Raw genomic sequence first — 27,128 nt, forward strand, 5'->3', positions numbered from 1 at the left:
GGCCTTGGGCATCACCCCATCCAGAAGGCACAGCTGCTGCCATATCCCCCACTACAAGCACAGCCTCAGCACCAAGCTTTCCAAGAGCTGATGTGGGGGGGACGGACTCACCCTCTGTCCTCATGCTCCCTTCCCCCAAGGCACAAGAAGGGAAGGCTGAGCAAAATAAGGAAGGAGCCAACAGACCCTGGTCCGGGGATTCCCTGGGCAGAGGCTGTGATGGGCTGTTGAGGAACAGCACTAAGAATGGTGGTGTTCTCTGGCCCTCCATGTCCTCTGCCACTAAGAAGAGCAACCCGACCACATCAGGATAATACCTGGAGCGGTACTCTCGCCATCTTTATCCACAGAAGTGAATCACCTTCCATCCCCTTCTCAAACATGTACTACGATTGAGAGGTTCACCTGCCAGTAAATAGGTGGGCTGACTCCCGTGACCCTCCACAGAAAAGTAGGCAGCATTTCCAGCTGCCTCCAGGCTGACAATAATGACATACACTGAGAGAGGCAGCAAGCTTTTGTCCTCATTTGTTGATGCCACCTAGGGAACAGCACCTGGCATCGAGGGTCACGGGTGGGGCCTTTTGCCTGACACTGTGTGCTGCCCAATGCCCCAGCACCCATTTTCTCCAGCCAGGTTGACCCATGTCCTTGTAAATCAGCTAGCCCCTCCATCTAGGCCGACCCATTTAACAGGAACAACAGAGGGGATGGGATCCCAGGGAGAAGGACAGGGTGGGAATGCCACCTAATTATGTACCAAGATACTCTTTCTTTCTTTCTTTCTTTTTAAACAAATAAAAAGACACACGCCCTGGTAGAGCATCTTACACTGGATTATGAGCTTCCGGTGCTCATCTCGAGTGTCTTCCATGGTGTAAAGGGTTTGCTTGGTGATGCTGTTGAGGTCCACGTTCCTCCAGTCTTCCAGCATTTGGAATGTGATGTCTGCACTGTGGATCACTGTTCGAGATGCCTAGAATCCAATCCAATCAACTCATTAGCTCATGGGTTGTTAGGTTAAAACCCCTTCCTTTATTTCCTTTTAGTTCTTTTTAATGAATCTGCTTATGGTACTTTGCAAAGTACTCTGAAATTCAAGAAAACTCAGATGATGAGTCTATAACTCAGAAGATCCGTATACCATTTTCTCTGTGGCTCTCTCCTCACATCTCTCTTGATAAGAAACTACCCCATGGTGGCCTAGGCCAGACCAAACCTGCTGTTCCCAGCCCCTTTGGTCTTGACCCCGTGGAACAATGGGATGAAGCCCAGAGATCTGTCAGCCTCCTGATGTGAGCTTGTGGGCGAGAGCTCTGTGTTTAATAACCCGTGTCTCTAGCGTGTGAGAAGCAACAGGCTCAGATCTAGGAAGGGTCCTGCTACCCTTGGGCCTATGATAGATTCAACCCCAGAAATTTTACAAGGTGTATTTTTCATCTAAGTGCATCCTGAAGCAGTTTATGGTCTAGCTTTCTGCTTTTGCTTTTTGGTTTTTATGTAACTATAATAATTAAAACAAATATGAATAATTGAGATGGAAGAAAAGGAAACCATACCTTACGACTCAGTGGTCTGCTAATGTGGTTTGTGTGAATGTGAGAGTGTGTGAGTGTGTGTGTGTGTGTGTGTGTGTGTGTGTGTGTGTTTAATCTGTGGCTTCCTCAGCAACCCTCATAGTAGAACTTAAATTGGTAAGCTGGAACAATACTCGGAACAACAATACTTGGAACTACCAAGTTGTAACAATACTGATAAAAGCAAAGAAAAACACTTCCAGAATCATTTCCTTTACTTGCATGTTTTCAAAAATGTCTTTAATAAAACAAAACAAGATTTCAAAGACACATGGACATTATAAGTCGCCTAATGCTTATGAATTTCCAATCAAATGTAAATACTGACAACCCTTTTACATGTAGACTGTCCGAGCACAGGTAAAATGAAATCTTACTTAAATCATTGTAGAACTCTTTGCATGACACAGAGGCCTAGAATATATGAATATATGAAAAGTGAGTTGGGTTGGTTTCTAATGATAAACAACTGAATGTGAAGGTCTAGGATTCTGGATTCAAATATACTTAGTTCAAATCCTGACCTTGCTACTGACCAGCTGATTGATTGGGGGCAGGCAAGCAGATTAACCTGTTTCCTGATCTATAAAATGGAGATGTAATAGTACCTATCTCTTCAGGAGGGCCACTGTTGAAGACTCCTTGGGATAATGCTTGCAAGGTGCACAGTTCAGGGAGTAAGAGCTCAATAAATGAAGCTCCTGCCATGCAGGTCGATTCTCTTTGTTGTGATCGCTCTGACACCCCAGGACCTTTGCACAGGGTGCTCCTGCTGCTGGAATGTTCTTCTCTCACCCTGCCCCGGCCACCCTGCCATCATGTGTGCTCCAAATTAAATGCAGTACCCATGGAGAGGGCTTCTCTAACCACATTATCTAAATAGGATCTAAAATGCCCCGTTATTCCCTATTTCCATTCTTTTTCCTTCACAACGCTTATCACTTTTCATTATTTTTTGTTGGGCAAGTACCACTAAGCGTAAGTGTCTGGCACACAGTAGGCACTCAAAAGATTTTGTGGGATGAATGGCTGAGATATGAACGCCAAGTTGCTTGCTCAGTGTATCCAAAAGGGCCTGAATAGTTGGCTCTTGGGTTTAAGTATCTGGGGGTGAGTTTTTGGCTGGACGTTGTTTAGTCTGACTTGCCTTGTGTGTGTTTAGGAAAGCTTGCTGGGATATTAGCTAAGATGTTCCACGGTGTTTCATTCCCAGCACTAACCCTAGTCCTTTGGCTGATCCAGAAATGTGTCTGATAGCTGTCCAGTGAAGATGGAAAGGTAGCAATTGCTGATTAAATTATGCACTGTCTATGTGAGAAGTGGCAAGTGTGTGTGTGTGTGCATGCACGTGAGCATGCAGGTGGTGGTAGGCATGGGTGTGGATGCTTTTACCTACATGGTACATTAAAGGGTCAAAGGCCTTTCTAAACTTTCTAAATGTCTAGTTTTAACTATGTCCTAAAACCGTATCTAGTTCCCTGATGTGACCCAAGACCGGCTCTTCCAAGCTGGGAAGAAGAACCAGACGGCCTGCACCCTCGGAAACAAGGCAGTCTTTCCTTTTTTTTTTAAAAAAGAATATCTCAAATCAATTTATTTTATATACACATTAAAATCTTTTATATTTAATAAATGTGTAAGATACAAAGACAAAGATGACAACTCCCAAGGCCCAATACCCATGATGAATATGAGTTTCCCTGACCCAGAATTTACCATCATTAAGGTCTGGAAATATTTGCTTCCATCTAATTGCTGTTTTTGTTATTGTAAAATTATTACTGTTTTTGTTTTAAAAAAGATACACATACTTATGCAATTGAAATTTAATAGAAAAAATTAAACAAGAAATTTTTTATCCTTATGTGTAGATACTATGTTTAGTGATATTAATAGAACCCTCAGGCTTGTGTTGAGTCCCTCCTAAAACCTTTTGATGGACAGAGGTAGGATCTGAAAACTAACCCTGGCAGTGTTTCTTTATTTTGTTACTATTCATTTTATTTCCTGAATCCCATTAATCTGTGAGGCTCTGCCCTACCCCAGAACAGTGCCCAGGTGTGGCCTCTGAAACAGTACAAATGTGGAAGGTTTCCCTCTGTGCCATTTATGCCAGGGGCAGGAGTGGAACAGTGAGGTGTGTGTGCGGGTAGGTGGGGGTAGTTTTACACTGTCTGGTTCCTGGCCTGGAGCCTTCCTTCAGGCCACTCTAGCTAGAGACCCCTCCCCCTCCCACCTTGACCTTGAGTAACCAACACCAACCCAGAACCAACAATATAAGGGAGAGGTTACAAACCCGAACACATAAACAAGGCAGGCAGGTGAAGTGCATGAGTGTGGTGGGCCAAGTGTAAGGGAAAGCGGAGGTGATAAGAGGACCCTGCCTGCTGGAGAAAAGCTCCGCCCATCCAGCTGGTTATTGCCCTGGGGAAATTAGCTCTGGGGTTGCCAGCTCTTACAATTTTTCTACAGAAAATTTGGGTGTTTAGTTGTCATCTCCTAGTTTCAACTGTTAGTGACTAAGTAAAAAAAAATTTTTGAACATATGCCAATCAAACAATAACCCCACACATCTGTGGGCCAGATTTGACCTGCAGCCACCAGTTTGTCCCCTGGGCTTTAAGGTCATTCATATTTGAATGAATGTTAATGGCCTGCCTTAACAGACTTAGAATCCCTTCCTTAAGGTTCAAAATTAACAGAAATGAAAAACTTTATGCCATCAGTTAGAACTACAGAGCTATAGCGGGATCTTCCACTTTTTACTGTACGTACATACTTTCATTAATTAAAAAAAATTTTTAATAGTAAGCACGTCACTTTTGTGCTAAAAAGAACAGAAACCTGGGGAAAAAACAAAATTGGGGTGATTTTGCACCCTCCAGGCTACATGTGGCAATGGCTGGAGACATTCTTGACTGTCGCAACCAAAGTGGTACTTGGGGGTGGGTGGTCTTACTGGCATCTAGTGGGTAGAGGCCAGGGATACTACTAAGCATCTACAATACACCAAACAACTCCCCACAACAAAGAATTACCCAGCCCAAAAAGGCAACAGTGGCTGAGAAACCCCGATGTACTTAAGCAAAACACAAAACTTGTGGACCTAGAATATATGAAAGGTTAATGGGGAAATGATGTCAGAAATTATTTTGTATGTTAGTTGAAACTATTTAGTGATTGGCTAGTGTTTCAATTCCTTATCTGTAGAAATTTAAGATAATGGTGAGAGTGTACTATTAAACAACCACACCCGGACAGATCCTCTCCAGAGTTACTGAGGATTTGCCCCTCATTTGCAATGACTTAGCAGTAGTTAGAACACATAACACAGGACAGCTACCTGGCAAAGGTGATTTAGTGATGTTTGCCGTCTCAGAATTTGGGAAAATCTTCTCGACACTGCAAGAAGAAAAGAGTGAGTATGAAATATTTTATGCTTTATGGTCCGACCTTGGATTTTCCGCAGTCCGATTTCAAAAAGTAGCTTCCTTGTTTGCCTAACTTTGTCACTGTCCAACCCTATTTTCTGCACCCACTGGCAAAACCCTGCATCTGCTTCTTTGTTCTCCCATGTGGACAACAATTTCCTAAGACGGCGATATTTGGGGTACATATTTCAAAGTTGCCCACACTCCACACTGGCAGGTGTGAGAAATTGTGGCGTCAATCAACCGTGAGTAAAAGCAATTATTTACTTGTCTTTCATTTCGCTAATTGCAAGCTCAATCACTTCTCCCCATAAATAATTGCAGGAATCAAGTGGAAGCTTTGAAGAAGGCCCTTTAAAAAGTAGTATATCTACTAGGAAACCTTGATTGAGCAGGGTTGCTTCTAGGATAGAACCCTGGGCGGCATCCTGAATGTGGCTTTGCATTCATAATCTGTCATTTTCATCCAACAGTCTCCACGACCTATTTGTATGGATGATCCTGGGTCCTATGCTGACATAATAGGCTGATGCTTTGAAGTGGGGTGATCTTATATGTGTAGATTTCGAAGCAGACAAGCCATGTGCCAGCCCAAGGTCTTCATCCTTACAGAGTCCTTTGGAGAGGTGTGTGTCTCCACTCCTTGCACGTTCTCGAAGTGCACCCCCAAGGCTCCCTGGGGAGAGTGGGCGCCTCCAGGCTCCCATACATGGCAGGTCCAACAAACCTCCTGGCTTCGGACTTTCAACAGGTTTGCTTTGCCAGCGTAATTAAAATGGGCACGGGGCATTCTTCTCATTAATTTCTGAACTGGTCAAGAAACAATCAGAAATTTCCCTGGGATTATTCTAATTTGTACTCAGAACCAGCTTGGTTGGAAAAATAGGGCATGGGGTGGAGGAATGGGGGGGCAGGTGGAGTCCGGGGACAGATGAACTTCTAATTTTCCAGGCTGATCAATCGTTAATCCTTCTCCTTAATTACTTTTTCTTTAACTTTGTGATGTGGAATTTAGTGCTCATGAAAAGAAAAGAACTGAGAGCCGTGAAATAAAGCAGGCTTTATCAATAGGTGATGGGCACGGCAGGCGGCCTCAAAGCACGTCTGAAAGGGCCCCCTTTGCCTGTGGAGAGAGGGTAATTTGATCTCCTTCATTTTCCTTGCTGGCACTTATTTCGGGCAAGAATGGCCAGCTGTATTCAAATGGGGCTTTAAGAAACATATATCTTAAAACTTTATTTTGCTTAAAATCATTTCACCTTGGCTTAATAGCACGTGAGACTTCCCACAAGTAAAGACACATCGAGACAGAGAAATAGGACCAGTTTTCTCAGGCAAAATGAATGCTGGGGAATGAGTGGTGATGCTCAGCAGAGAAAAGATTCACAGTCCGAATCCCCCATGAGAAATATTAATTTTGCTTTCTCATTAGGCAGAGAATTAAATATGTGAAGCCCTGAAGCTCTTTTCTGTCTTCTATTACCCCCACTTTGTGGACAGGAGCTTCGGGGAAATCTCCATTTTAGGGTCAGATAGGCGTGAGTTTGACTCCTGGCCCCTAATTACCATCTGTGTGGCTGTGTGGCTTTGGCGAAGTTTCTTTGCCTCTCGGCGCTTCACCTGTAGAAGAGGGATACTGTTTCCTACATTGCAGAGATGGGTGAGGATTAAATGGGATAAGGAGTGTGGTGGTGACAGCAGAAACTTTGGCGTCAAACAGACCTAGGGGCCAATCCTGCCTCTGCTGCTTACTTCCTCTCTAAGCCTGTTTCATTTTCTGTAAAGGAGAGGTGTGCCACCCACCATAAACATTTTGTGAGGATTAACTAAGTTAACGCATGGAAAGTGCTAAGTATGATAGTTGGTGCTTTGTAGGCATCAGTAAATTCTTAGCTATTATTATTATTTTATTAACGACCTATGTAAAATATCTGGCACTAAAATGTTGCCCTCCCTTCCCCTCTGCTCTCAAACTTCATACTTACATTCAAACTTGATGTTTCGTAAATTTTCTGGGAGGTCATGGAGAGCCACTTTTAGCCACTCATCCAGCTGTTTGGCAAACTTTCGGATCACCTGAGTTAAGCTAGAAAGAGAAATGACACATGCTAAGTGCCTTGTGTGTTGCCCAGTCCTCCCCACAGGCCCGTACAGAGTCTTATTTCCTCTGATGGTGTTTTGACTGCAACCATTAGGTGCCACTGAAAGCAGCAACCTCAGGGACAGGGCCGGCAGCCCAAGCCCTGTGGAGAGCTGGTGGGTCTGAGAAGGGCGTGGACAGAATGTGCTCTGGTGCCCACGCTGGTTGACGAGGGAGACACAGCATACACAGGTGTGGGGAAAAGCCCACTGCAATGCTTGGCAGCATCCAGAACCCTGTCTGCGAGTAAGACACCATCCTTCGTGTTTTTGAAGAGGCTTGTGGGAGGGGTGATGACAGTGGACAGTGGGCCTGAGAGCACCGTTTGCAATTGGCCTCTCCTCCTCATGCTGCCCAGTCTTGTTGGAGCTCCCCAGACGGGCAGGAACCCCATCTGCAGCGTACCGCCACGCCTGCCCACCCAGCCGGGACTCAGGCTTACTAAAATCTTTGCCTCTTGGCAGGAACTGGGAAGCAACAGTACATTTTTAAACTGACAAACAACCCTGACACAGACCTGGAAGCCATGTCAGATTTGGAAAGTCAAGGACTGTTTGGGGGCAGGAGGTGGGGGTCGGTGGCTAGAGGGGTGAAGTGTTGAGGGGGCAGTCGGTTGCAATATGAGATGGGAATTTGGAGTCGAGGAGACATTGAGCACCATTTTCAGGCTCTCACCATCAAAATCATCTGCTCATCACCACAGGTCCGGTGTCCTCCATGAGGTCCTCCTTAGTCATGCCAGCCATAAGGACCTCTCCCCACCCTCACCATCCACACCATCCTTGCCTTCCACCAACACCGCCTACCCTGCTCTCATTCAGTCTCCCTCGGATTCTCCCCCTAGCTGAGCAGTCCTAACTGTGTTCCTCTGCTCACTCACTCTTTCCTTTTCCATGACTTACTACAACCTTCTCCGTGCTCCTCACACTTCCAAACCCCCACCTCCCCCCTCTCCACCAGCAGGTGGCATCACCTCCTACTTCTCAGGGAAAATACCCCAAAAGAAGTCAGCCTTCCTGACAGAATCAAGGAGCCAGCCCCATCTCTTCCCCTCCTGCCTTCTCAGGAACCTTCCATTGCTGACTGCTCCCTCTACTGCATATTCACCTTTCCCTCTCTCTCGATCATTCCTCTTGTCATATTAACGTGTTGAAAAATGTCTCACCTTAAAAACAAAAGACCCTCTTCTTTCCTCACTCTGTCTCCTCAAGCTACTACCCTCTTTCTTCCACTTCACAGACATACTTCTTCAGAGTTGTCTAGACTCTCCGTCTCCTCTTCACCTCCCATTCATTCCTCACCTCACTCCTGTCCCTCCGCCTACAAAGCTCCCACCCAGGCAGCAACCTCGATCTATGACACAAACCCATAGACTCATTTTGGTCCTCACATTGCTTGACATCTGGCAGCATTCGGCTCTGTGAGCCCTTCCTCCTTTTGGAAACGTTTGCTTCCCTTGGCATTTGTGACCCCTCCATCTTCTGGCTACTTCTCCCCAGTCACAAAGCTCAGCCCCCTCTACCTGGCCATTACATCTTCCAGTTCTTCCAAGTCTAGTCCTGGGCCCTCTCTTATCACACTGTATTCCTTCCTTGGATAGTTTCTCCATGCCCACAGCTTCAGTCACCATCTCTAGAGCAGAGGACTTCAGAACTCTGGACCAACTGCATGTAGGACACGTCCATTTCAAAGCCCCAAAAGGTCCATCGAACTAAACATGTCCAAACAGAATTCATCATTTCCCCATCAGACCTGGTTCTTTTCTGTGTTCTCTATTTCAGTGTGCACTCTACTTTGTTGAGTTTTGTTTTTAACATTTTTATTATGAAAAACTTCAAACCTTCAAATACCCATGACCCAGCATCAATAATTAGCAACATTTTGCCAGTTTAATTTATCACATGCTTCTCTTTCTTTTCTAGAGTGTTTTAAGCAAATTCAAGATGTTATGCATTTCTAACTGACAAGTTTTAAATATGTATTTATATATGTACATACATGCACACACAAACACTTAAAACCACCATGCCATTGTTATACCCAACAGAATGAACAGTAGTTCCTTAATATTATCTAACGCTGAGTCTGTACTCCAATTTCTCTATTCCTCTCAAAGACGACATCTAGTTTGTCTGAATCAGGATCCAAACAAGTTCCACACATTGCATAAAATATATAATTGCCTCGTTCTATTTCTTAAGCCTTTTTAAAAAATTCTATTTCATGCCATTGGTTTATTGGCAACATCATGTTATTTGTTCCATGGAATGCCCCACATTCTGATTTGGTTGATTTCTTCCTTGTAGTGACACTTAACTGTTCATTTATCCTGTGTGCTTCCTATAAACTGGGCACAAAAGGAGGAAAAAAAGAAACAAAAGCTGAAGGAACTAATAGAAGACAACTAGCAAGATAGAAGATTTTAATCCAACCATGTAAATTAATTACTTTAAATATAAAGGTCTAGACATAGCAACTAAAAATTAGAAACTGTCATATTGGATAAAAAAGCAAGACCTCATTATATGTTGAGTATATGAAATCTACTTTAAATATGAAGACATAGAGTAACAGAGTGGAAAAAAGATATACCATGCAAACACTAATTAAAAAAAAAGCTGGAGTAGCTATCTTACTATCAAAGTAAACTTCTGAACAAGAAATATTACCAGTGATAAAGAAAGACATTACATTATGAAAAGCAGGCAATTCATCAAGAAGTCACAACAATCCTAATGTGTATGTACTTAATAGAGCTTCAAAATACATGAAGCAAAAACTAATAGAAGTAAAAAAAGAAATAGACAAATCCAAAATTATAGTTAGAGACATCTATACTCCTCTCTTGGTAAACAATAGGACAAATGGACAGAAAATCAACAAGGGCATAGAAAACGTAAAAAATGCTAACAATAAACTTGACCTAATTGACATTTATAGAACATTCCACCATATGACAGCAGAATATACAGTCTTTTCAAGTACACATGGAATATTCACCAACATATTCACCAACATATTCCGGGCCATCAGACAAGTCTCAAAAAAATGTGAAAGAACTGATACAATACAATATATGTAACCTGACTATAAGAAAATTAAACTAGAAATAACAGAAAGATATCTTGAAAATCCTGAAATATTTGGAAATTAAACAACTCACTTCTAAATAACACATGAGTCAAAAGGAAAGTCACAAGGGAAAATATTTAATTGAATTAAAATGAAAACATAACATCAAAATTTGTGGGATGCAGCTAAGCAGTGATTAGAGGAAAATTTATAGCATTAAATGCTTTATTAGGAAAATAGAAAGATTTATAATCAATGACCTAAGCTTCCACTTAAAGAAAATAAAAAAAGAAGAGTATATTAAACTCAAAGCAAGAACAAAGGATAAAAGCATATATCGATAATATTGAAAACAGGAAAACAGTAAGAAACCAAAGAAATCAGAGACTAAAAGATGGTTTTTGGAGAAGATTAATAACATTGATAAACGTCTTGGGACACTGACCAAGAAAAAGAAAAGAAGATATAAACTACCCACATCAGGAATGAAAAAAGGGACATCACTACAGATCCTACAGATGTTCAAAGGATAATAAGGAAATACTATGAACACGTTTAAGCTCATGGATTTAAAATTTTAGATAAAATTCTACACAAACTCTTACAGAAAAAGGAAGAGAGGGACTCATTTTATGAGGCCAGGATTACCCTGATACCTAAACCAGAAGACATTAAAAGAAAATAAAACTAAAGATCAATAACTCTCATGAATGTAAATCCTCAACAAAATATTAACAATTCAGATGTAGCAATTATACATATGTATGAAACTATCATGACCAAGTGAGTTTACCCTGGGGATGAAAGCCTGGTTCAATATTTGAAAGTCAAACAATGTAACCCACCTTATTAACAAACTAAAAAAGAAAAACCATATGATGATCTTGGTACAAAAGAGCTTTTAAGAAAATTCAAAATCTTTTCATGATAAAAATTCTCAACAAACTAGAAATGGAAAGGAATTTCTCCAACCTGATAAAGTGCATCCATAAAAAAACCTACGCCTAGCATCATTTTTATAATGAATACTGAATGCTTTTCCTTAAGATCAGGGAAAATGCAAAAAATGCCACCCCTACTTAAACGGGGATATCATTTGAGAGGTGCAATAAGACAGGGGGAGAAAAGAGTATACAGATTGCAAATCAAGACATAAAAGTGCCTTTATTCCTAGATTACATGATTATACTCATAGAAAATCCCAAAGAATCTACAAAAAAGCTATTAGAACTAATCAGTGAGTTTAATAGGATCTCATACAAGATCAACAAACAAAAATCAATCATTTTTCTTCAGCTATCAATGAACAATTGGAAACTGAACTTAAAAAATAGTAGCATTTACAATAGCACCAAAACCCACAAAATAATTAGATATAAACCTAGCAAAATATGTACAAGATCTATTTGCTAAAAACTCCAAAACTACGAAACACCAATGAAGAATATTAAAGAGGACCTAAATAGATGGAGAGATATACCACATTCATGGATTGGAAGACACAATATAGTTAGGATGTCAATTCTTTCAAAATTTATCTATAGATTCAATATAATCCTAAACAAAATTTCACAGAACTTTTTGCAGATTCTACGAACTTAATATGCAGAAGCAAAGGAACAGTTTTGAAAAAGAAGAACAAAGTTGGAGCACCCGTACTAACTGACTTTAAGACTTATTACAAAGCCACAGTCATCAGAACAGTGTGATATTGGTGAAAGGAGGACATATATATAAAGAAATGGAACAGAATTGAGAGTCCAGAAATACATACACACACACACACACACACGGCCAAGTAAGTTCCCACAAAACTTCAATGTAATTCAATAAATAAAGGTTAAGTCTTTTTAACAAATGGTGCTAGGATATTTGGACTTTCATCTGCAAAAAGCAGAAATGAACCTTTATCCCTACACCTTACACCATATGGAAAACTCAAAATGAACCAATGTAATGTCTAAAAAATTATAAAATGTAAAAATTGTAAAACCTAAAACATCTAGAACATAATCTAGGAAAACACTGTGACCTTTCTTGGCAAATGATTATTAGATATAACACCAAAAGCAAAATCCACAATATAAAATATTGATAAATTGGACTTCACCAAAAGTTGAAAATTCTGCTCCTCAAGTGATAATTGTGTAAAACATGAAAAGCCAAGCAAAGATTGAGAGAAAATAGTTTCAAAACACAACTCTGGAAAAGAACTTGTACCCAGAATACATACAGAATTCTGCAACATCCATTTATGATAAAAACTCTCTGGAAAGTGGGCATAGAAGGAACATACCTCAACATAATAAAGGTCATATACGACAAACCCATAGCTAACATCATACTCAATGGTGAAAAGCTGAAAGCATTTCCTCTAAGATCAGGAACAAGACAAGGATGCCCACTCTTGCCGCTTCTATTCAACACAGTTTTGGAAGTCCTAGCCACAGCAATCAGACAAAGAAAAGAAATAAAAGGAATCCAAATTGAAAAGGAAGAGTAAAACTGTCATTTTGCAGATGACATGATACTATACATAGAAAATCCTAAAGACACCACCAGAAAACTCCTAAAGGTCATCAATGAATTTGGTAAAGTTGCAGGATACAAAATTAATGCACAGAAGTCTCTTGCATTCCTATACACTAACAACAAAATAGCATGAATAGAAATAAAGAAAACAACCCCATTTACCATCACAACAAAAAGAATAAAATACCTAGGAATAAACCTACCTAAGGAGGCAAAAAACCTGTACTCCAAAAACTATAAGGTGCTGATGAAAGAAACTGAAGATGACACAAACAGATGGAAATATTTACTGTGTTCTCGGACTGGAAGAATCAATAATGTTAACATGACCATACTAGCCAAGGTAATCTACAGATTCAATGCAATTCCTATCAAAATACCCATGACATTTTTCACAGAACTAGAAAAAATAATCCTAAAATTTATATGGAACTGAAAAAGATCCAGAATTGCCAAAGTATAAACAAAAGAAAAAAGAAAAAAGCTGGAGGTGTAACCCTCCCAGATTTAAGACTATACTACAAAGCTACAGTAATCAAAACAGTATGGTACTGGCACAAAAACAGACACATAGTTCAACAGAACAGGATACAAAGCCCAGAAATAAACCTATGCACTTATGATCAATTAATCTACAACAAAGGAGGCAAGAATATACATTGGAGAAAAGATGGTCTCTTCAATAAGTGGTGCTTGGAAAACTGGATAGCTACATGTAATGAAATTAGAACATTCTCTAACACCATATACAAAAATAAACTCAAAATGGATTAAAGACCTAAATGTAAGATAGATACTATAAAACTAATAGAGGAAAACATAGGCAGAACATTCTGTGACATAAATGGCAAAAATTTTTTTTTTGATCCGTCTCCTAGAGTAATGGAAACAAAAGCAAAAATAAATAAATGGGACCCAATTAAACTTAAAAGCTTTCGCACTGCAAAGGAAACCATAAAGAAAATGAAAAGACAACCTACGGAATAGGAGAAAATATTTGCAAACGATGCAAACAACAAGGGCTTGATTTCCAAAATATACAAACAGCTCAACAACAACAAAAAAACAAACAACCCAATCAAAAAATGGGCAGAAGACCTAAATAGACATTTCTCCAAAGAAGACATACAGATGGCCAAACAGGCACATGAAAAGATGCTCAACATTGCTAATTATTAGAGAAATGCAAATCAAAACTACAGTGAGGTACTACCTCACACCAGTCAGAATGGCCATCATTAAAAAGCCTACAGATAACAAATGCTGGAGAAGGTGTGGAGAAAAGGGAACCCTCCTACACTGTTGGTGAGAATGTAAATTGGTGCAGCCACTACGGAAGACAGTATGGAGGTTCCTCAGAAAACTAAAAATAGAATTACCGTATGATCCAGCAATCCCACTCCTGGGCATATATTCATACAAAACTATAATTCGCAAAGATATATGCACCCCTATGTTCATAGCAGCACTATTTACAATAGCCAAGACATGGAAACAACCTACATGTCCACTGACAGATGAATGGATAAAGAAGATGTGGTACATATACACAATGGAATACTACTCAGCCATAAAAAAGAATGAAATAATGCCATTTGCAGCAAGATGGATGCAACTAGAGATTATCATACTAAGTGAATTAAGCCAGACAAAGACAAATGCCATATGATATCACGTATATGTGGAATCCAAAATATGGCACAAATGAACCTACCTACAAAACAGAAACAGATTCACAGACATAGAGGTTGCCAAGGGAGAGGGGGAGTAGGAGAGGGATGGACTGGAGTTTGGACTTAGTAGATGCAAACTATTACATATAGAATGGATAAACAACAAGGTCCTACTGTATAGCACAGGGAACTATACTCAGTATCCTGGGATAAACCATAATGGAAAAGAATATAAAAAAAGAATGTATATATGTGTATAACTGAGTCACTTTGCAGTACAGCAGAAATTAACACAACATTGTAAACCAACTATACTTCAATTTAAAAAAAAGAACAAATTACTGTTACACACAACAACATGGATTATGCTAAGTGAAGTAAGTCAAACTCAAAAGGCTACTTACCATGTGATTCCATTTATATAAGATTTTGGAAAAGGTTAAAGTATAAGCACAGAAAACAAATGAGTGATTGCCAGGGGCTGCCAGTGGGGAGAGGCATTGACAAAATAGGGGAAGTTTTTGAAGTGATGAAACTATTTTATATTTTGTTGTATACACTAAAAATGATGAATGTTAATGAATACAAGGTATACTTCAATAAACTTGAATTTAAAAAATTAAATTAAAAGCTATAAAATATAAATAATAATAGAAAATAAACTGATAGAACTAAGAACAAAAGTATCTGTTGTATCAATAAATGTATATGGGCTGGACTTACCTTGTAAGAGAAAAATATCAGATTGGATAATAAAACAAATTCTAATGGTTCTGTATACAAGTGAGTTATAAAGGTTAAAAATAAAAGGGTGGGCAAATGTATTCCTTCAGATGAAAACAAAAAGAAAATAGAGGTCATGATTTCAATATCAGACAAGTTAAATTCTGGGCCAAAAAAATTTAAATGAGACTTTATAATGCTAAGAGTGCAATTTACAATGAAGATATTGTAATTCATAAGGAAGGCATTACAACTCACACTGAAGACGAAGCAGTTAGAAATATCAAAGCACTAACATTCAAAAACAAAATAATAGGAAATACAAGGTGAAATAGGTTGGCACACATTAGAAATCAGTCTTTAACTTACTAACCTTTCTCAGTCCATAACAGTCTAAATGGACAAACACTAAGACAACATAAGAACTAAATAACAATAAATTTGGTCCAAATTCATATATGTCAAAGTCTGTACGAAGATACAGAGTGCTTCTTCAAGTGTAACAAAACTGACCATATATTAGACAACAAAATCTAAGCATAGTCTCAAAAGAAGAAATAGTTCAGAAAACAGTCTAATCACAAAGCAGTAAAGTTAAAATGAATAACATAACCAGAAGATAATAGCTCCAAACAACTGGATATTTTTAAATGCGCTATTTAAATTCTTAGGACAAGAAGGAACTCCAAGTCAATGTCACAAAATATCTAGAAAATAACAGTATTAAAATATTACATATAAAAACCTATGAGATAAAGCTAAAATAGTGCTCAAAGGAAAAAAGCCAAGCCTGAAATAATTATGTTACTAACCAAAAGTAAAAGAAAGTACATAGGGACTTCCCTGGGGACGCTGTGGTTAAGAATCCGCCTGCCAGACTTCCCTGGTGGCGCAGTGGTTAGGAATCCGCCTGCCAATGCAGGGTATACGGGTTTGATCCCTGGTCTGGGAAGATCCTACATGCCACGGAGCAACTAAGCCCGTGCCCACAACTACTGAGTCTGCACTCTAGAGCCCATGAGCCACAACTACTGAGCCTGCATGCCACAACTACTGAGGCCCGATGCCTGGAGCCCATGCTCCGCAACAAGAGAAGCCACCACAATGAGAAGCCTGCACACTGCAATGAATAGTAGCCCACGCTCACTGCAACTAGAGAAAGCCTGCACGCAGCAACAAAGATCCCACGCAGCCAAAAATAAATAAATAAAATAAATTTATTTAAAACTAAATAAATAAATAAAATAAAGGTAGAAATTAATATGTTAGAAAAAAAGAAATAATAATAATACCAATAAATACATCCAAGAGCTTTTTCCTTGAAAAAAATTAAACAAATTAGGTAACCTATTCACAAAGAAATGGCAGAAAGCACAACTACACAAACAAAAATGCAGTAAAACAGAAATAATCACAGACACAAAGGAAACTCAACGAATCTACAAACTCCCTTTGTTCAACCCTAAGCAAGTAAACTTAAAGATCTGGAAGAAACTGATAATTTTCTAGGAAAATATAATTTACCAAAACTTACCTCAGAGAAGATAGAAAACCTAAACTGACCAATTACTATAGGAAAAAAAGAAGAAAAATTTCAAAGATTTACTCCCGCAAAACACTAGGCCCAGATGCCTTCAAAGAGAAATTAATTCTGTGTAATCTTCAAGAGCAAATAATTTCAATGCTATTTAAACTGTTTCAGACCTTAGGAAAAAAAGTAGGGGCAGAGGGAACCTTCCAGATTCCTTTTATGAAGCAAAAATAACATTGATACCAACAACTGACAAATATTCAACAAAAAAGAAAAGTGCAAACCAATCTCACTTCCGACTCTTGATGCAGAAATCCTAAATAAAATAGAAAATAAAATCCTGCAACACATTAAAGAAAATAATATACTATGAGTAAGTGGGGTGTATTCTAGGAATTCAAGAATGGTTCAATATTAGGATATGGATAATATGATCACTTCTACAGATGATGGAAAGCACTGGATAATATGCAACAGCCATTCTTCATCAAAAGTTTAATGAATTAAGAAAATACAGATATTCCTTAGCATGATAGAATATCTCATTCTTAACCCAAAGCCAGCATCATGTTTAACCGAGAAACACTAGATGCATTCTCATTAAAGTCAAGAGCTTTTAACATGTTCTTGAGGAATAAGCCAACATAATTAGGTAAGAGAAATAAATTAAAAAGACATTTTTAGATAATATAATTCTAAACCTGGAAAATTTAAGAGAAGCCCCTAAAAGGAATACAACATTAAGATAGTTAAATTTAAAACAGTCAGGTCCAAATATAACACACAGAAACCAATAGCTTTCATATATATAAACAACCACCAGTCAAGAGATATGGAGGAAAAGACTGCATTTACAATAGCAACAAAAAAAAAGTAAGAAAGAATTTAATTTTAAAAATATATATGATTTACATGAAAAAATATTTACAACATTCCTGAAGGCCACAGAATTTAAGATCAGACAAGGCAAACAATGTTCTTTTCTAGGAATTCTCAATACCATAAAGATATAATTCTCCCTAAATTAATCTATAAGTGTAATGTAATCCCAATGAACATACATATATTTATATATAAATTTTTATATGTATATAAATACTTACATAGACAAACTGATGCTAAGGTAGTTCATATGGAAAAATAAGAGACAATAACAGGAAAATTCTACAAACAGAAGTAAGTATGAGGAGCTAGCCTATCAAATATTAAAATATGTTTAAAAGTGCAAAACTTAAAGACAGCGTGACGCTGGAACATGAATATGTAGAATATCTATGGTATAGGCTAGCAAGTCTAGAAATAGCACCAATACATATAACATTTACTACACTAAATAGGAGGCACCTCAAATCTGTGAAGAAAAAATGGAATAATTAACATATGTATCGGCATAAGGAGAGCTGTTCGGGAAAAAATGAAGCCATACTTTACATCTTACACAAGGATGAATTCCAAATTGGATAAAAGTTCAAAAGTACAAAATCAAAGCATAAAGTTTGTAGGATAAGCCATGGAAAAATTATTTGTAATTGGAGTGGGAAAGACTTCTAAAACAATGATACAAAATCCAGAAGCCATAAAAACAAAGACTGATAAATTCAACAACACAAATATATTTTCTGTATGGCAAAAACAAAAGAACAAAATGAGAAAATATTTGCAACTCTTATTACAGATAAATGGTTAATAGTCCTAAAAAATAAAGAGCTCTTAAAAATCAATGAGATAGGGCTTCCCTGGTGGCGCAGTGGTTGAGAATCTGCCTGCCAATGCAGGGGACATGGGTTCAAGCCCTGGTCTGGGAAGATCCCACATGCTGCGGAGCAACTAGGCCTGTGAGCCACAATTACTGAGCCTGTGCGTCTGGAGCCTGTGCTCCGCAACAAGAGAGGCCACGATAATGAGAGGCCCGCGCACCACGATGAAGAGTGGCCCCCACTTGCCTCAACTAGAGAAAGCCCTTGCACAGAAACGAAGACCCAACACAGCCATAAATAAATAAATAAACCCAAAGTTAAAAAAAAAAAAAGAATTACATTAAAAAAAAAAAAAAAATCAATGAGATAGTCTCATCCACCAGAGGGCAGACAGCAGAAGCAAGAAGAACTACAATCCTGCAGCCTGTGGAACAAAAACCACATTCACAGAAAGACAAGATGAAAAGGCAGAGGGCTATGTACCAGATGAAGGAACAAGAAAAAACCCCAGAAAAACAACTAAATGAAGTGGAGACAGGCAACCTTCCAGAAAAAGAATTCAGAATAATGAGAGTGAAGATGATCCAGGACCTCGGAAAAACAATGGAGGCAAAGATCAAGAAGATGCAAAAAATGTTTAACAAAGACCTAGAAAAATTAAAGAACAAACAAACAGAGATGAATAATCCAATAACTGAAATGAAAACTACACTAGAAGGAATCAACAGCACAATAACTGAGGCAGAAGAACGGATAAGTGACCTGGAAGACAGAATGGTGGAATTCACTGCTGCAGAACTGAATAAAGAAAAAAAAATGAAAAGAAATGAAGACAGCTTAAGAGACCACTGGGACAACATTAAACGCAACAACATTCGCATTATAGGGGTCCCAGAAGGAGAAGAGAGAGAGAAGGACCCAAGAAAATATCTGAAGAGATTATAGTCGAAAACTTCCCTAACATGGGAAAGGAAATAGCCACCCAAGTCCAGGAAGCCCAGAGAGTCCCATACAGGATAAACCCAAGGAGAAACACGCCAAGACACATAGTAATCAAATTGGCAAAAATTAAAGACAAAGAAAAATTATTGAAAGCAGCAAGGGAAAAATGACAAATAACATACAAGGGAACTCCCATAAGGTTAACAGCTGATTTCTCAGCAGAAACTCTACAAGCCAGAAGGGAGTGGCATGATATACTTAAAGTAATGAAAGGGAAGAACCTACAAGCAAGATTACTCTACCCAGCAAGGATCTCATTCAGATTCGATGGAGAAATCAAAAGCTTTACGGACAAGCAAAATCTAAGAGAATTCAGCACCATCAAACCAGCTCTACAACAAATGCTAAAGGAACTTCTCTAAGTGGGAAACACAAGAGAAGAAAAGGACCTACAGAAACAAACCCATTATAATTAAGAAAATGGTCATAGGAGCATACATATCTATAATTACCTTAAACGTCAGTGGATTAAATGCTCCAACCAAAAGACACAGACTGCCTGAAGGGATACAAAAAAAAGACCCATATATATGCTGTCTACAAGAGACCCCTTCAGACTTAGGGACACATACAGAGTGAAAGTGAGGGGATGGAAAAAGATACTCCATGCAAATGGAAATCAAAAGGAAGCTGGAGTAGCAATACTCATATCAGATAAAATGGACTTTAAAATAAAGAATGTTACAAGAGACAAGGAAGGACACTACATAATGATCAAGGGATCAATCCAAGAAGAAGATAGAACAATTATAAATATATAGGCACCCAACATAGGAGCACCTCAATACATAAGGCAACTGCTAACAGCTATAAAAGAGGAAATCGACAGTAACACAATAATAGTGGGGGACTTTAACACCTCACTTACACCAATGGACAGATCATCCAAACAGAATATTAATAAAGAAACACAAGCTTTAAATGACACAATAGACCAGGTAGATTTAATTGATATTTATAGGACATTCCATCCAAAAACAGCACATTACACTTTCTTCTCAAGTGCACACAGAACATTCTCCAGGATTGATCACATCCTGGGTCACAAATCAAGCCTCAGTAAATTTAAGAAAACTGAAATCATATCAAGTATCTTTTCTAACCACAATGCTATGAGATTAGAAATCAATTACAGGGAAAAAAAACATAAAAAACACAAACACATGGAGGCTAAACAATACGTTACTAAATAACCAAGAGATCACTGAAGAAATCAAAGAGGAAATCAAAAAATACCTAGAGACAAATGACAATGAAAACACAATGATCCAAAACCTGTGGGATGCAGCAAAAGCAGTTCTAAGAGGGAATTTTATAGCAATACAATCCTACCTCAAGAAACAACAAACATCTCAAATAAACAATCTAACCTTACATGTAAAAGAACTAGAGAAAGAAGAAAAAACAAACCCCAAAGTTAGTAGAAGGAAAGAAATCATAAAGATCAGAGCGGAAATAAATGAAATAGAAACAAAGAAAACAATAGCAAAGATCAATAGAAGTAAAAGCTGGTTCTTTCAGAAGATAAACAAAATTGATAAACCATTAGCCAGACTCATCAAGAAAAAGAGGGAGAGGACTCAAATCAATAAAACTAGAAATGAAAAAGGAGAAGTTACAACAGACACCGCAGAAATACAAAGCATCCTAAGGGACTACTACAAGCAACTCTATGCCAATAAAATGGACAACCTGGAAGAAATGGACAAATTCTTAGAAAGGTATAACCTTCCAAGACTGAACCAGGAAGAAATAGAAAATATGAACAGACCAATCACAAGCACAGAAATTGAAACTGTGATTAAAAATCTTCCAACAAACAAAAGTCCAGGACCAGATGGCTTCACAGGTGAATTCTATCAAACATTTAGAGACGAGCTAACACCTATCCTTCTCAAACTCTTCCAAAAAATTGCAGAGGAAGGAACACTCCCAAACTCATTCTATGAGGCCACCATCACCCTGATACCAAAACCAGACAAAGATACTACAAAAAAAGAAAATTACAGACCAATATCACTGATGAATATAGATGAAGAAATCCTCAACAAAATACTAGCAAACAGGATCCAACAGCACATTAAAAGGATCATACACCATGATCAAGTGGGATTTATCCCAGGGATGCAAGGATTCTTCAATATACGCAAAACAATCAATGTGATATACCACATTAACAAATTGAAGAATAAAAACCATATGATCATCTCAATAGATGCAGACAAAGCTTTTGACAAAATTCAACACCCATTTATGATACAAACTCTCTAGAAAGTGGGCACAGAGGGAACCTACCTCAACATAATAAAGGCCATATATGACAAACCCACAGCAAATGTCATTCTCAATGGTGAAAAACTGAAAGCATTTCCTCTAAGATCAGTAACAGGACAAGGATGTCCACTCTCACCACTATTGTTCAACACAGTTTTGGAAGTACTAGCCATGGCAATCAGAGAAGAAAAAGAAATAAAAGGAATACAAATTGGAAAAGAAGTAAAACTGTCACTGCTTGCAGATGACATGACACTATACTTAGAGAATCCTAAAGACGCCACCAGAAAACTACTAAAGCTAATCCATGAATTTGGTAAAGCTGCAGGATACAAAATTAATGCACAGAAATCTCTTGCATTCCTATACACTAATGATGAAAAATCTGAAAGAGAAATTAAGGAAACACTCCCATTTACCACTGCAACAAAAAGAATAAAATACCTAGGAATAGACCTACCTAGGGAGACAAAAGGCCTGTATGCAGAAAACTATAAGACAGTGATGAAAGAAATTAAAGATGAAACCAACAGATGGAGAGATATAGCATGTTCTTGGATTGGAAGAATCAATACTGTGAAAATGACTATACTACCCAAAGCAATCTACAGATTCAATGCAATCCCTATCAAATTACCAATGGCATTTTTTACAGAACTAGAAGAAAAAAATCTTAAAAATTTGTATGGAGACACAAAAGACCCCAAATAGCCAAAGCAGTCTTGAGGGAAAAAAACGGAGCTGGAGGAATCAGACTCCCTGACTTCAGACTATACTACAAAGCTACAGTAATCAAGACAATATGGTACTGGCACAAAAACAGAAACATAGATCTATGGAACAAGATAGAAAGCCCAGAGATAAACCCACGCACCTATGGTCAACTAATCTATGACAAAGGTGGCAAGGATATACAATGGAGAAAAGAGAGTCTCTTCAATAAGTGGTGCTGGGAGAACTGGACAGCTACACGTAAAAGAATGAAATTAGAACACTCCCTAACACCATACACAAAAATAAACTCAAAATGGATTAGAGACCTAAATGTAAGACCGGACACTGTAAAACTCTGAGAGGAAAACATAGGAAGAACACTCTTTGACATAAATCACAGCAAGATCTTTTTTAATCCACCTCCTAGAGTAATGGAAATGAAAACAAAAATAAACAAATGGGACCTAATGAAACTTAAAAGTTTTTGCAGAGCAAAGGAAACTACAAACAAGGCAAAAAAACAACCCTCATAATGGGAGAAAATATTTGCAAACGAATCAATGGACAAAGGATTAATCTCCAAAATATATAAACAGCTCATGCAGCTCAACATGAAAAAAACAAACAACCCAATCCAAAAATGGGCAGAAGACCTAAACAGACATTTCTCCAAAGAAGACATACAGATCGCCAAGAAGCACATGAAAAGCTGCTCAACAACACTAATTATTAGAGAAATGCAAATGAAAACCACAATGAGGTATCACCTCACACCAGTTAGAATGGGCATCATCAGAAAATCTACAAACAACAAATGCTGGAGAGGGTGTGGAGAAAAGGGAACCCTCTTGCACTGTTGGTGGGAATGTAAATTGATACAGCCACTATGGAGAACAGTATGGAGGTTCCTTAAAAAACTAAAAACAGAATTACCATATGACCCAGCAATCCCACTGCTGGGCATATACCCAGAGAAAACCATAATTCAAAAAGACACATGTACCCCAATGTTCATTGCAGCACTATTTACAATAGCCAGGTCATGGAAGCATACTAAATGCCCATCGACAGATGAATGGATAAAGAAGTTGTGGTACATATACACAATGGAATATTACTCAGCCATAAAAAGGAACGAAATTGGGTCATTTGTAGAGATGTGGATGGATCTAGAGACTGTCATACAGAGTGAAGTAAGTCAGAAAGAGAAAAACAAGTATCGTATATTAACGCATATATGCGGAACCTAGAAAAATGGTACAGATGAACTGGTCTGCAGGGCAGAAATTGAGACACAGATGCAGAGAAGAAACGTACGGACACCAACGGGGGAAAGTGGTGGTGGTGGTGGTGGTGCTGTGATGAATTGGGAGATTGGGATTGACATATATACACTAATATGTATAAAATGGATAACTAATAAGAAACTGCTGTATAAAAAAATAAATATTCAACTCCATTCATAATAAGATAAATGCAAATTAAAACTTCACTGAGACAAGTTTAAGTCACAGACCCTTTGAACCAGCAATTCAGCCCTTTAGGAATTTATCTTGCACATAATACTCTGTGTAGTAGGACGAAGGGTTGTTCCCCCCCATCATATGCCCACCTGGAACCTGTGAAGCTGACCTTATTTGATAAAAGGGCCTTTGCAGATGTGATTAAATTAAGGATCTTGAGATGAAACCTTGGATTAACTGGGTGGGCCTTAAATCCAATGACAAGTGTCCTTACGGGAGACAGCAAGACACAGAGTGGGAATCAATGTGAAGATGGGAGGCAGAGACTGGAGTGATGCAGCTACAAGCCAAGGAACGCCAAGGATAGATGGCACCCATCAGAAGCTACGAGAGAGGCACAGATCAGATCCTCCCTCAAAGTCTCTGCAAAGAACCAATCCTGACAACACCTTGATTTTAGACTTGTGGCCTCCAGAACTGTGAGGAAATACGTTTGTTGTTTTCAGCCACCCAGTTTGTAGTACTTGGTTATTGCAGCCCTTGGAAACTAACAAACTGCACCATGTAAAAGAATGTACTAAAAACATCATTCATCACAGCATTGTAATAGGACAAGATTGGAAACATCAAGACAACTAATTAAATGCAATACAGAGGAACAATATGCAGGTGTGAAAAAGAAAAAAAAAAAACCTCTCTATGGACTGATGTAAAATGCTCTCTGTAGCAGTCCCAACAGGAAACAGATGCCACTCAAAACAGTAGAGTTTATTTATAAGGGACAAGTTGTAAAGGCGTGGATAGGCACAGAAGAACCCATAAAGGTGACCGCTGCAACCGGGGGTTAGGGCCAGCAGGCTCTCATCCACCTCATGACCAAAGGACAATCTGGAGGGAGAGAGGCGGCCTGGAAGGCAGCAGAGCCCAGTCGAGGGACGTGGCCAGCCGGGGGTGACCTCATAGGGAGGGAGGTAGTGAGACAATCTCCTGACTTCACTCTCCTCCCTCCCTTTGATCTCCCTTCTGACCCCCTCCCCACCACTGGCTGATCGGGGCTGGAAGCCAGAGGGAAAGGGAGCCCCGTAAGGTGTTCCATGCAGATCACTCTCCCCACCTACCCCTCACAGGGCAGGAGGCAGCATGGAACACAGCGGAGCCTGCATCTGAAGGGGCACAGAAGCTGCCCAACACAATCTCCAAGACTTGTTTTTTTGAAACAAGGTACAGAACAGTATATGTAGTATGTCATCATTTGAGTAAGAAAAAGTGTATGTCATGCACTGGTTACGTGTGCATAGCAGATCCGGACGGAGCCCTAAGGAAATGACTGTATTTGATGCTCTGGGGAGAGGACCTGGGTATCTGGGGAAGAAGATTAGGAGGGAGACTTTTCACTGTGTAACATATTATCCTTTTTGAATTCTGAATGATACAAGAGGTTCAAAATATTAAATTTTATTTATACTGGAAATATTAAATTTTATTTATATTCAAAAATATAAATAAAATTTAATATTTTAAAGTCCAATACTAATGGTCTTTACAAGGGAGGCCCCCAGACAGTACATGGTTCTATTCAATAAATGAGAAGCAGGAACGATACCTGCTGAGGACCAACCATGAGGGGATATGAGAAGAAGCGTGCCCACCTGTCAGGTAATGCCTGCAGCACAGTGGGCATCAGCACTCCGGAGATAGCTTTGTAGAGGATGGAGTCACACACGCCGACGATGTTCACCACCGTGGAGGAGCCCAGCACGGGCAGCATGTGCGGCGGCATTCCTTGCCAAAAGTGCAGAAGGAAACTTTGAACCTGTATCAACCCACAGAGAGAAGAACCGTTGAGGTGACACAAGGCCCTCCCAGCAGAGCCTTGGGACTCAGCCAAGGCCAGCCCAGTCCACAGCGCTATTCTCTTCTCCCCTGGCAGCAGCAGAGGCCGTCCCAGCCTGGGTGGCTTACGAGGCCCCGGAAGGTCCTCCTGTCCCAAGTCTTCACCCTGCCTGTCTGGGTGCATGCCCCCTGCTGGAGAAGCACTTGGCCTGGCAGCCTGGGGTCTACCCTGCCCTGGGAGAGAGCAGTAGCAAGTTAACCCATCTGCCCCTTCATGCCTACCGTGGTCTGGGTAAAAAGTTTAAGAAAGGGAAGGTGGGATGTTGCTTCTAAAAAGCTCAGAGCACTACAACTATTCTTTGGGCCTGTTGGTGCCTCGGGGACCCCAGGGTGTTCTGGAAAGGAAGGGAACATTGTGTGAGTTGCTGGTAAGAGGCCTATGTCTAGGAGGAAGAAGAGTAGGTGTCACAGACAGAAGTCTCCTGATACAATCTTGTGCGCCCCAAAAACGGATAAAGTGCAAAGGCCTCTTCGTGGCCAAATTCGACCATTTTCTCAAAGAGCCCTTGGTGCAGCCTTGGCTGGCTAGCACCATTATGGGATGCTAGACGGTGCCATCTGGACAGTAAGGTACGAGGACACCCAAGCCCAACCACTAGCACAGGACAGAAATCTAGCGGGCACTCAAAATGGAGTTATTGTTATTAATACGAGGATGGCAGGCCCCTGACCCCTGTGTCTTCCAGGGTCTGAGTTGGAGGTCAGGGAGAGAGCAGGTGGGGGGTGGGACAAGATAAGGGAAGTGAAGGGACACAGTAGAAGATGGTTATCTGGTACGTATAATAACACTAAAGATACCTAGACTTCAGCTAACATTGAGGAGTGACTCATCTTAAAGTTAGGGAACAAAATAACTGAAGTTTTGTGAATTCTTACAAGCTCAACTTGGTTCCTGTACTATGTATCTTTCTTTCCTCCACAGATGGGCACTGTGAACCCCTGGTGTACAGCGCTGCCCACATCCCTGGTTCCCCAAATCAATCCTGACCCAAGGCAGGAGGTCATTTAGTACCCAAGTCTAACACTTTGGAGGTGGTATTATTAATGGCGTCAGCGTTATGTATTTATTGAGTGCTGCTATATGCCAGGAACTTAGCACAGGTTCTCTCAGTTAATACTACAGCTTAGGATCACTGCTCCCATTTCGTAGAGACATTAACTTATTTGTCCAAAGCCAGACAGCAAGTCAGGGGATGGATGAATTTGTCTTTTCACAAATCAGTCTAGCGGCTCTTCACATGTGCTTCTACCCCATTCCTGAGACCTATGCCTCTTCTTGGACTGCTGCCCACATCCCAGCTTTCTGCCCCAGCCTGGGGACCTGCAGTTGTCCTTCAAGCCCCTCTTAGGAGTAGGGTCTTGCTTTCCTTTGACCAGGCTACCTCTGACCCCAGCTTGGTGACCTG

The 27,128-nt window shown here is 39.6% G+C and overlaps 1 protein-coding gene across 2 annotated transcripts in view; it reads right to left on the reverse strand.

The window, feature by feature from the left end:
* The window catches only part of RFX4 (regulatory factor X4), a 162,700-nt gene that overhangs the window by 37,619 nt on the left and 97,953 nt on the right, over positions 1 to 27,128 (reverse strand). For both annotated transcript variants that reach the window (XM_061204694.1, XM_061204695.1), the window contains 4 exons: positions 25,479 to 25,642; positions 6,994 to 7,094; positions 4,921 to 4,979; positions 832 to 976 (listed from right to left, as the gene is read on the reverse strand). In XM_061204694.1, coding sequence (XP_061060677.1) covers positions 832 to 976; positions 4,921 to 4,979; positions 6,994 to 7,094; positions 25,479 to 25,642 — 469 coding nt within the window. The remainder of the gene's footprint in view (positions 1 to 831; positions 977 to 4,920; positions 4,980 to 6,993; positions 7,095 to 25,478; positions 25,643 to 27,128) is intronic.

Source organism: Eubalaena glacialis, chromosome 11 (genome assembly GCF_028564815.1).
Source record: "Eubalaena glacialis isolate mEubGla1 chromosome 11, mEubGla1.1.hap2.+ XY, whole genome shotgun sequence".
Lineage (NCBI taxonomy): Eukaryota > Metazoa > Chordata > Mammalia > Artiodactyla > Balaenidae > Eubalaena > Eubalaena glacialis.